Source organism: Ptychodera flava, chromosome 5, assembly GCF_041260155.1.
Source record: "Ptychodera flava strain L36383 chromosome 5, AS_Pfla_20210202, whole genome shotgun sequence".
NCBI classification, from domain to species: domain Eukaryota; kingdom Metazoa; phylum Hemichordata; class Enteropneusta; family Ptychoderidae; genus Ptychodera; species Ptychodera flava.
Genome location: NC_091932.1, coordinates 6530902 through 6543468, shown reverse-complemented (window position 1 = coordinate 6543468; position 12567 = coordinate 6530902). Strand labels below are relative to the sequence as shown.

Sequence of the window (12567 nt, the reverse complement as noted above, 5' to 3'; positions counted from 1 at the left end):
TTCCCAGACACAGGGGTGTTCTTACCCTGGTTCATCTGGTGGATTCATGCCGAGGAAACCATTAACCGATGGCTACGAACATTACAGAAAGCATGTAGTAAATATGAAATGTTTGTAGAATAACTGTCGATAACTTATAGGATAATAGAATGAAATAAATGTTTACACATTGTATCTGCACATGTATTTATGTCGTCTCTTTTTTTTGTCAAAGAAATGCAAAAATCCATCGATTTTGCTGTCCAAATACGTAATCAGCCAATTAAATGCAGCCGTTCACATACATTTCCTGACAGTTTCCCCGTTCATTACTTTTTGACTCTTCTCTAAAATGCTAATCATCAAAATTTATTTGTATTTTTGATGAACAATGGACATATTGCGAAGATTTTTGTTGCTTTAAGCATGGATATCAAATGAGGAACTCAAGCCTATAGTGATTCTTTATTCTTTACGGGAATCTGACTTTGCATACAAAGAATGCGTTTACCCGAAGGAGACATTCGGTTTTATCATTAATAATACAATAACATTATTAATCCATTTGCCCTTGCGATCCCGAAAAACCAACAATGCAACGACGATATCAAACAAGCACCGGGTGTCAACAAAGTAATTTTTCATAGTCTGCACTTTTATTGAAAAATACTCATCCGTCTAGGTCATTTCCACAATGTTTTGCAAAGTTCATTCCAAAATTAGCCACACTGAGACGATGCCTCGAAACGTGTCTTTGATTTTATTGACTTAAAAGCTACAATTACAAACTCAAGGTACAAATTCTTTTTACAAAAGCTAATACTACAGTATGGAAAGAGATACCATTTCTAGAATACGCTATCCGTAAATTGAAAACGATAAATCAACTTGAGTAAACGTCTAGTATGATTATCATTTATGATATAACACCTTAATACTGTATATGACGTCAATAGACATCGTTGGTAGACCAGTAAGAAATACACTAGAAATTTACCAGAGATCAACGCAACAAAAATACGACATCAGGTGATTTCATTTGCTTATCTTTCTACAACATATGAATAAAAAGTAACAATTCTGAAAACGTGTTATTGTTTATTGAAAAACGTCAAATAATTTTGTAAGTAAGAATATTTTAGGTTCCTAAATGTTAAGAACTAATGCAGGCAATGGGAATATTTCTAGATGTCGTTTTTAACAAATACATTTCAACACCAGACAGACATTTCCCGTCTTGAATGTGTCTTTTTTACCTCTCGAAACAATATCACATCAGAATTGTGAGAGGGACACTATCGACAAGATACGTTACTTCTCTTATTTTCATGATTCGTCAATATTACTCAACAAGCTCTAACACATTTTAAATCGTGGGTTATGTGTGGTAGTGATTTTTTCGTCATAAAATACCAAGAGAACATTACTACTGTTATTCACAAACACATCTCAATAAACGTCTGGAATATTTCTATCATTCCTCTGTACTCACAGATGGATTAAATGTTTCGAAGCATTAAAACAATGTAATAGCTTTTTAAACTTTTCATGCGAGTGCAAAACACATTTTAAAGCGCTTACAGACAAGCCTTGCCACTTCGATGCCCTGTATGCATGTTTTTTTACACGCACTAAACGTTTTCATATCATTAACAGGAAGGAACCTAATGACTGGATTGTTTGTACAGGATAAAGAACAGAAAACCAACACCGAAATATATCTGACATGTAAGCCTTGAGACAGAATACTATCACCAGTCTGGGGTGCAAATTAATGTCTTTACGACCAGATTACAAACAATCCAGTCATTAAGTTCCTTCCTGTTAATGATATGAAAACGTTCAGTGTGTGTAAAAAAACATGCATACCAGGCATCGAAGTGGCAAGGCTTGTCTGTAAGTGTTGTAGCTGAAATAGGGCTTGTTATCTAATAAAGGAAAAGCGTTCAAAAACTTTACGTTAAATGTAAAAGCAAATATTTTATATTTTGCGACATCCATTACAATGATCGATAGTAAAATACACATTCAACATTATATAATCACAAATACGAGGCTTTCAGCTTGGAAAATGACAAATATGAAAGAATATTCTGTAACCTTTAGTATTGGTTTGAAAATGTCAGCTTCGATACGGAATAATATCAGTAGATAATTCTAAAAATGACCAGTAGTTTTTGAATTTGAACCGGTAGTTCAATATAAAACAAGCTAATACAAGGTTCACGTCATAAAAATGTTATGATTTCTAAAACATCTATTCATCATTTGATTTTTTGCGGTCTGTCTGAATCTGACGTATCAAATGAATGACAAATCCAACATTAATTACATTTATGATAAATATCGTATGTTAATTTTCTACACGGTAGCTTTTTCGAGATGATGCTGCCACATACTGTGAAAAATGTGAAAATAGTGTACGTATTCACAGAAGACTTCATCAACATTTGTTGCAGTAGCTCTGTGCTCCTCTTTTAATTATACGTGTTACATAAATTATTATTGTTAACATGGATTTTTTACAATAGTGCAATCGACATCACATTGAAATCAAGAAAACACGTCATAACATCACCAACTACTAATCAACTGACTCGTTTTTTGAAAAAATATATCCGAGTAACTATAAAGCACATTCCTTGAAACACAGCACAGACCACATGATTTGTACGTGATGGTTCTATTTTGATTTTTAACATACGACACATTTTTCATGAACACTACGAGGCATTGCCAATGTTCATCGGACAAAACAGGACGATGGCTTATCACGCTTACCACGTGTTTACTTTACCAAGGTTTTATCGCAAAAATTGAATATGCGTTTTCAATCACGATTGGTCTCACTGAAGATATAATAAAACCTTCTACTCAGCGACTTTTCCGGCTACGATGTTACAGTTATACACAATATCGGAGTCACTCCCACAATGGTAGAGTACATGATAAGCTATGCGCGTCAGACTATGTGACCATTTACAAGTCTCACTGTCTACAGCGGCAGACATCACGCTAGAAAATTGTGCGAGTTCATCGGTTTTAATTTTAAAGTATTTTTCATTATACGCAACGTTGTCAATATTGTATTTCCTCATGATGTACCCGGTCATGTGAATCGTGAAGGTCAAGGACATAAGTTCACACCTACTGTTACCAATCATGGCACCACACGGCCCGATAAAGCTGTCTATGATCGTTGATATCATGTCGGTTTCGCCCTGGCGGTCAAGGGGCAAATCAGTGGTACTAGTAAGTGGTACAAGTTCGCAGTGGATATTCTCGATTTTAGAATTTGAACGGAGAGATTCTGACAGCTGCGAGCCAACATCTTCTGAGATACCGTCCGCGAGAGTGAAAGATAGCGACTTAAGATGTTCATTAGACTTGATAAAGCGCGCGAGTGGAATTAAATCTTTCTGACAAAGTGCAAGACACAAACTTGTCAGAGAATCGTGCATTTTTCCGTTCACAGAGTCAACGAGTTTTTCACAACTCCAAAAAGGTTCGCCGTGGTCTGATACGACGTAACACCCATACGACGCAAGGTTTGCACTCGGATTAGAAATCGCCTGAGCTACAAGGGATTGCGGTACGTTTTGCTCAACGCCTAATACTATCTTAAGATGTTTTGTGAACTTCAGATTGTGAACGTAATTGGCCAGTGCTTCGTATTCTTCGGGGGTTGTGCCAGCACAATGCACAGCCAGCGTAACTTTCTCCAGCCTTTCGTCGTCGAGTAGTTTGTATGGCAGCATGTCAATGGAGGATGTGGCGTCATGCAATAGTATCGAAAAGTCCGAAATGGTTTCATTTATATCAACTTCGTTAACCAGAGAACTCAAAAGAGCTTGTGTAGGTGCAATATCCATTTCACCTTCATCGTGTATCATACAAAATGCAAGTTTCTCGAGCTCCCGTGTTCTCCGAATGCATTCATTTAAACTATTAATAATTTCTGGGTCTACTTTACTCTGTATTGTCAATGACTTCAGGTGGATTTTGTTAATAATCTCACTTAACTCCTTCAATACCAGAGGTTCCGGGTTAACGAACTGCAGATGAATATCTGGCAATGGCTTATTTTCCTTCACTCGCTGTTTAATGCGACATTCTAATAATTTGAAGATTATCTTGTACTTTGCCATCGAAACAACATTGAAAGTGTCGTACGTGTATGTTAATGGCAAAAATAACGATCTTGTCAGTTCGTCAAACAAGTCACCGTGTCCGAGAAACTTCTGACTTTTAGACACTGGCGATTTTATCCCTGCAGTGTTCAATTTACCACGAGAAGAGCTTTCTCCGGCATTAGTATCTGTTGAAGGGTTGTTTCTTTTAATATCACTTGGTCTATCATCTCCGTCTTGTTCGTTCTCAAGACGTATTTTTCTCGGAGTCATTTTGGATACTAATGGTAAATACGAATTGATATTTTCACAGGTTTGCAGGTGTTCGGCCATTAATGCAAAGTAGAAATAGGATAACATAAAGTTTCTCTGTTCTTGTACAACGCGCATAGTGGCATGGTCATAAATTTCAAATATCTTGACAGCTTTGTCTGTGCCGCAAGATAATTCGAATAAAAATGTGAACATATTGAGCCACATTGCTGCTCCACGTTGATTACGTAACAATTCCTCAAAACGACTCTGTATATCAGGACTGTCTGCATTATCAAACAAATACTTAGCACAAAAGAATTCCAACCATGTTTTATGACAAAACTGGCAATTCTTCACCGGTTTCGTTCGGGAAGACCCCCTATCTTTGACAAACAATCCTAGAGACAATAGGGTAGGGGGTTCTATGGTTTCCTGTTTGAAAGAATTCTTCGACTCTTTCAGTGCTTCAAAGGCTAGCTGCGACAACAGAGTGACCGAATCCGTCACATTTTGTGGAATGTTTTCATCAGACAATTCTATGGCATTTTTTATGCAATAGCGCTTCAGGAAACATTCTAAAATTTCAGTGTACAGTTTAGCTTTAGTTTTGGGGAACTCGTTTCCTTCTTGCCAGTCTTCAAAAAGAAGGCAAATGAACGCAACATGCAGAGGTACAGAGAGAAATCCATCATCCATACCCTTATATTGAGATAACTTCTCAATCAGATCCTCGGCTGTGTCATTTTGACTTTCAAAATGCCTTTGTATGTACTCTTTGACATAGTCGAAAGTAAAACCTTTGATTGTAAACCTATCATCGCAGTGTTTCAAATCTACGTCACATTCATGTGGTCTGGAGGTCACGAGGACTGTGCTTTGAGGGAGCAACTTCCGGGAAATTATCTTGCAGAAATCGGAATCGGACTTGTACTTCGGATCAAATTCGTTTAATCCATCAAACACAAAAAGGATTGAATCGGCATTCAATTTCAAAACATAAGACAATTCATGTTTTTGAAATTTCGTGTCTTCTGGAAGTAAACGATCTAAAATATATTCTTCAAGAGATTGATCTCTAACATACCTCATTTCTACCAAAATGAGAAGCTTGAATTGTTCAAGCTTGCCACTGGCCCATTCAATCGCTAACTTTCTACTTAGTATGGATTTTCCGATTGCAGGAACACCTTCGACTCTTATGCGTTTGTAACCACGCCCTCCGGTGTTCATGAAAATTGAACACACATCCTGCAACGGCTGTCTTGCATCGGATCCAGTTTTCCTGCTTGAATTTATCACCACTAAGTTTGTGTATACGTCACCAAGGTCAAGGACTAGTTCTTCGTTCCAAGGCAATGGTTGAAATTTGGCAGCCTCTGTCCGATAATATCTCTTTAAATCTCGAGCAAGATCTTTGACTCCTAGAAATAAAATATAGTCAACCCTTCCTTATTCCCTCTCAGATTAAAATTATTCCACATCACATATTATGTGGAATATTGTCTCTAATGTGCCTTTAAACGAAAAGTAAAGAGCTATTTACACAGTGTTCCTGTTGCAAGATCCAACAGTGAGTTCGATTAACTTTGTTTTGGCATATTTTCTTGGGTTACTTTGTTCCTTTGTAAACTGTCAATTTTGCGTGTGTTTTGTTCACTGCCATTTGTGCTTGTGTATTCTTTTGGACCGCAGTGGAAAAAAAAGGCTTGTCACTTTCCTGCGCTATCCATGCACAAACAGCTTTCGATCGTAAGTGTTTTATCTTTCATATTACTCATCTGTGTTTGTACTATTTTACATTTTTTGTTTACTCTTTATGCAAGATAAATAAATAAATATATAAATAAAAATGAATGAAAAAATAAAAATTTAAAGCATGAAATTTCGTTGCCTATTCATTGTGAAATCTTACCTTGTTGTGAAAAGTCGAAGTGCTTGTCTCCGTCTGAGGTATGCGGAATAGTTATTTCTTTGATGTATTCTTTCACCTTGTTTACCAAATCAACTCTTCCTATATGTCGGAACACTTTGACGAGTTCAGAAGGATCTTTCTCTTCTATTATTCCACATTTGACAAGTTCATTGAGTAAGTCACGAGGTTCTGTCATCTTTTCAATTTTCCCTGCACCGATCTCTTCTTCGTACAGCTGTTTCAAGTCTCCGAAAGTGTCTGACGACAAGAAATGACCACAACAATAACTATAGTTATGTCTTGTCATACACAAGGTAATTGTATTGCAAGCTTTTTTGGCATCCTATATAAAATTTCAACTCTTGCGCATTACTTAATCAAAATTAATTGAGTAATTAACGAATCAATGAACTTCTATAAATTCGTATTTTTTTCCCAACCTACATTGAAAGAGTAAACATTATATACTAAAATTACCTTCAGTAATGTTTTTAGCCAAATCCATCAGAAATATTCGAAACATAGATAGGCTTGAATGTTTTAAACCTGAAACAGAGAGAAAAATACTAACGTAAGAGAAAATCGCCAAAAACCGAAACTTATGATAATTTTATTTACCATAACAAACGATGGTGTCGTCACTATACATAGAAGGGCTTACACATTGTATCAATCAATTGTCTCTTTCTGAATGACCATAATTAGTGTTTTAAAAATTCTACATGACTGAGAACAAGTACAATAAAAAAGAATACCACGAAAACTTGTGAAAAGTAGCACGCCGAGAATTTTATTTCTGACATTCCTGGCCACTGGGAGTCTCAGTGTTTAATCGACGCTATGGGAATAATAGAATCTCACACCCACAAGGACCTGGGATCAGACTTCTTACACGAATTAGGGATATTTTGTCTCAATTGAGCCGAAGCTCCTTGGTTTGTGAGATTCTTTTTCTCACATGACCACGAAATGCATTAAATTCACTTTGGAAACATTTAATGTTTAACTGTATCAGCGACTATCCTACTCTGTGGCCATCTACAGCATTCCATGTCACTAACGCGAACTTTTGCGAGTTTCATTGCCAATACTTCAATTTCTGCTACGGACGGGATGTCCAACAGATCTGCTACGGACGGGATGTCCAACAGAAAAAAATGGCAACATGTATCAAGTGACCTATGTTCTCCACTTATTTTGAAAATTCGGCCAACACCAACGACGTACAACTATCACCAACTGTGTACAACATTATCCAAAATCGTGACAACGCTGTCGTCTATCACCGTACTCTGACCTGCTTACTTTTTAGTTTCGGTCCGTGTGTTACTCAGAGTGCCATTTGATAATATTTTGCACTCGGAACGAAAGGCTGTTTATCATCCAATCAGAACTCGTGTAATATATACTGCAGGCTGTGGGACGGTTTCTGAGAGTGTGGGATCGATTTTTCCCACACCGGCGATCCCATACTCCCAGCGGCCAGGAATGTGAGACGAACTGATCAAACACTGTGTATAATGGCTAATATACGAAAGCAGTATAATATCATTACAGTTACACGAGCTCTACATTGATAATAAACACTCTTTCGCAAAATATTATCTAATAGCACGATGAGTAGCACACTTACCAGAACTAAAAAGTAAGCAGGTCGCAGTGCTATGCAGACGACGGCGTTGTCACGATTTTTGATAATGTTGTACAACGTTGGTGACAGACTCACAAACAACGATCGGAATTTCCAAATAACAAGTGAACATAGGCTACTTTGAATATACCGCCAATTTTTCAAAATTTGTATCTCATATAGAGCAGACGTTGCAATATCAGCAGTGAAACTCGCTTGGAGTTCATGTTAGTGACGCGGAATACAACATAGCCACGACGTAGGATGGTCACTATACACTATTCAATGCTTCGTGTTAATTTAACACATTTTGTGGTCATGTTAGAAAAAGAATCTCACACACCAAGGACCTTGGATTAGATTTCTCACACTCGTTGCGGATATATTGTCTCACACTAGCCTGTGGCTCGTGTGAGATAAAATTTCCCCAATTCCTGTGAATAATCCCAGAACCTTGGGGAGTGAGATTCGATTAATCCTTTATAGTTGTCATATTTCTAAAACCGACATAGAATTACGGAGCATTCGTTTTTAGTACGGGGAGGGTGGGGGTGTCCGGTGGAACTGTAGCGACAAATGAAATGGAAAAAGCGCCCCTCCAAATCAAATTTCTCAAATTTGACCCCCTCAAATTCATCAATTGTATAATGTGACCCCAAAAGAAATTCATCAGATTTGATCCATTAACCTTTGGCACCCTATGACCCCGAGGTAAAAAATTGGGCCCTTAAAATGTGTTGGCAAGAAAAATAGAGACCCTTCCAAACTTTCATGCAAAAAAACAACGGCCCCCCCCCCCCCCCCAGATGTCACAGTCCGTATCAGTAATATCTTAATTGACATATAATTTCTAATTTGACCTTTGGACTTTTAAAGAATCCTTTTTGAACTTTACAAATAATCACTCGGGTGAAATTCCAATATCATATTTGTCGTAAGTTCAACAAGCTAGAAGGATAACATCCTTGCAAATATCCAACCCAAGTTTGAGAGCAATTGGGCCGGCGGTTTCGGAGAAGAATTTTACTTAAAATGGTAAAAATAAAAAATAAAAATTTCCGAAAAAAAATATTAAAGATATCTTCACGATATACATAGACCTGTATGAGATCCACCTAAGGTACTTGCACACTGATTTTCAAAGCAATCAAAACAGCGGTTCTTTAGTTATTCATTTTTTTACAAATTTCACATTTTAAAGCTTATTTGCATAATTTTAGCAAGGCAAACTTCAATCTATAGACTATGATGCATCTACACACCTAATGCCAAGCTAAATCGTGCAGCCGTCCTCATGTATTTGATGTTGACGGACATACTGTTCGTACATACATACACACATACATACATACAGATACCACCGACTTCAGCTTATACGATAACCTCACATTGGTATACCAAATGTGACCTAAAAATGAGAATCCAAATAAGTCAAAGAATATACAGTATTAATACCGAACGATCGACGGCGATGTAATCCTTGAACCTCATCTGGAAATGTGTCACCATGATTTTCTTCATATTCTGTTGAAAAGTTGTTTCCAGGAAGGCGGAGAGGCGGCAGGCCTGATCCTAGATTTGGTCTTTTCGGCGGATAACTCTGAGAGACAGTAAAAATGATGTCAATTGTAATTGTAAGTACTCCACAAAAGTTATCAATTGAACTGAAGTTACAACATTAAGTGGAAAGTTAGTATCTGCTGATTAAGCTTTTCATTTGCAAATACCTTATCATACTGTTGTGAATTACTTTGAAGTATTTATTGATTCGCAAATGTAAGGTATTATTTACAGCTTGACGAACTTCTCAAATATAGTTGATCCCGGTCACAGGTTTGTTAATGAATATAACTACATGCTCAAGATATCGAACTCTGCTGAGTTTGCATGCGTTACTGTCCTTGCAGCTTGTAGGATGGTCAGAGCTGTTCATGTTTTTTGTGTTCATCGTTACATCGACAATCGCTTATGTAGTTGTATTTTCGTCAATCTTGCATGTGTAATTCCCAAAAATGTCATCTAAATTTACGACAAATAATTATTTTTTTCATGACGTCACTTTTAATGTGTTTCTAAAGAAACTACGCTAAACGCCTCGCCCAAAATCGACCATTAAGTGATATTCTTGATAAGCTACAATAGTTAAATGCTTCGATCACCGAAAGAAGGAAAAAAAATTATCTCGGCAACACTCTTGTCTTAAAGGTGAAATTCACCCACTTCTGCTTTATATTGCTACATATATACATTGGAATCTGAAGTGGCCGCAAATACCACGGATTCCTAGTACCGGCCATAAAATACTCAGCTCTTCTTACATTCGTGAAAAGTAAAATTGGCATTTTGCCTAGAAATAAACGATATACAGGCAATATTGTTTGGTACATAGTAACAGGATAAAACATCGTCGTCCCACTTATTATCCATTTCTCCTTATAGCCATGAAATTTCTTACTTTTAAGCTAAATTTCGCCAACGATTCCGAACGTTGAAATCAAATTATTCTCCGCATGTGCGCATTGGAAGCCAATCATCTTGAAACTATCAATATAGTGATGTGACATGGTATTTACATTTCAAACTTGCTCAAGTTGGGCTTAAAACTAGGATCAGATAAAATGTCACTTCTACACTTTTTGGTTCTTCTTTATTTAGACTTTAAGTACACGACGCTCGCTGTACATGCTGGAGCTTATTTGAATAAAGTGTAATTTCAGCGGGCCGTTGTTATTTATGTGACTTGGCCGAGCTATTCTATCGGTTAAAAGGTTACGTGTTCGTCGCCAAATCCCAGACTCTAATGCTCACCCAGGTCATTTGGTAATAGGGCAGAGTACAAACAAACACAGGGGTTGTTATCAGGCTTTCGAAGAAAACAATGTACAGTTCAATTTTTAACACCGTATCCTAATAGTTATAAATCTTTTCAACAGGTAGCTATTTATTCATGCATTTGTATGCATGTATTAACAAATACCAAATACTGATGCTTAACAAAATTGAGCTTTTGGGAATAGCTTTGTAAAGTAATATGACCAACGCCAAGTTAGTTTCGACAGATCCAGACATAAATCATAGTGACAGGTATTCAATAGAAGAATAGAAATGTGTGACAGGTGACAAACATCAACGAAATGTTGTGTCGTTTTGCTTTTTCGTTTTCGTTCTGCCGAGAATTCTATCAGAATACATTAACGAGAGCAGTGTCATGGCAAACAACTGTTAGATGACTATTTTGAAAATGCGACTGTATGATAACCTTTGGTGTTGTAAACATGTCATCGTTGTTATCGACACTCTGCACACGAATCATTCTAGAGGTTGTTGTGGGTAAAATCACGCAGTATTCAATATAATAGAGTTGGCATTTGTGAACAGTCTTTCTCTGACTTCGATCATGTTTAGACGTGATGTCTTTCAGCAAGTCATGAACAAGTGAAATCAACTTAGAAGATAAATTCCAATCACGGATGATATACATGCAAGATATCATAGGACTGAGACGCAAATTATGTGTTTCCTGTAATATGTCTCTGGTTGGTCAGACACGAATTGTTTAGTTTTATTTCCTCAATAAATGTAACCTCAAGTAAATAACCAAGTTGGTAGGTTCATAAGTAATAGGATATCTCGATTTAGAATAGGATACTTGTAAGTAGTGTTTTTCATTTCTCCCCGAGCCTGAAAAACTGGAAAACTCAGTTCGCTTTGAACAAGTGCCTACGCTCAAATACAAAATTCTTTCTAGAAAGAAGGTGACATGACTATTACCATCCGATGAAGTATCGATTATTCGAAACTACATGTGCCGTCATTTTACCGTACTTACCATAATGTCCACCCAGCCACTTCAATGTGATGGCGTGTTGTTTATATATTAACACTAACGCAGGATAACGAATCTACTGCAGTGTAAACTGTGAACACTATGTCTACGTCGACCAATTCATCAGGTACCGAAAGATGTGTACAAGGCCTTGGTTTAGTGTGTGATCTTCCTAATTCCTTCGAACTAATTGCGTTGAGTTTCTCCTTGTTGCTGCCAGGAATATGTCGCTGAGTGTGTTTTGTGAGCTACACCGAGAAAGCCCACGTGGTACATTTTGCAAAAACTGTGTTAATAATTAACCATAAAAGTCAACTCTCCAACGCCAAAAACACGGTATGCTTTAAAATAGGGAAAACCCTGCAAACGCTTTAATGCATACTAAAGCCTTTGCTTCGATATTGATAGAAAGAAACTGTGTTTATAGGATTACGAATTTAAGAACAAGAATACAGCGTCTATGATTCATGCAATTTATGATGTCATAAAGTTGGCTCTGCTAAATCGACGTACTAGGCTGACCTTTGACACAGTCGCCTTGTCAATCAATTATCTGACCCATTTTTTGTTTCTGAAACGAAATCATAACTTTTGGATGATATTTCGGGTGCGCGGCAAAGATGTTTCTATACTCGCTTTCCAGTTGCCAGAGCCAGTCATTTTTCTCATGCATAATAACCATAGTAAATTCTGCACAAGTTGGGAGTGAAGGATCTACCATCATCGAGTTGCAAAGCTACAATAGTAAGGAGCCTCTTCGCTTCGCTCCTTGCAATTTGTGTCCCCACTGCCATCGGCGCACTTACCTTGATAATTAAATTGTGTCGACGAAGTA

General features: G+C 37.1%; 1 protein-coding gene across 1 annotated transcript; it reads right to left on the bottom strand.

Moving 5' to 3' along the window:
* Positions 1–720: 720 nt before the first annotated feature.
* On the bottom strand, positions 721–11999 carry LOC139132858 (uncharacterized). Its single transcript, XM_070699176.1, has 5 exons — positions 11736–11999; positions 9362–9506; positions 6754–6822; positions 6277–6534; positions 721–5785 (listed from the first exon to the last, which is right to left on the bottom strand). Exons 1-5 carry the CDS (start codon positions 11736–11738, stop codon positions 2850–2852), a joined length of 3411 nt encoding a protein of 1136 aa, XP_070555277.1. The 5' UTR covers positions 11739–11999; the 3' UTR covers positions 721–2849.
* Positions 12000–12567: the final 568 nt, after the last annotated feature.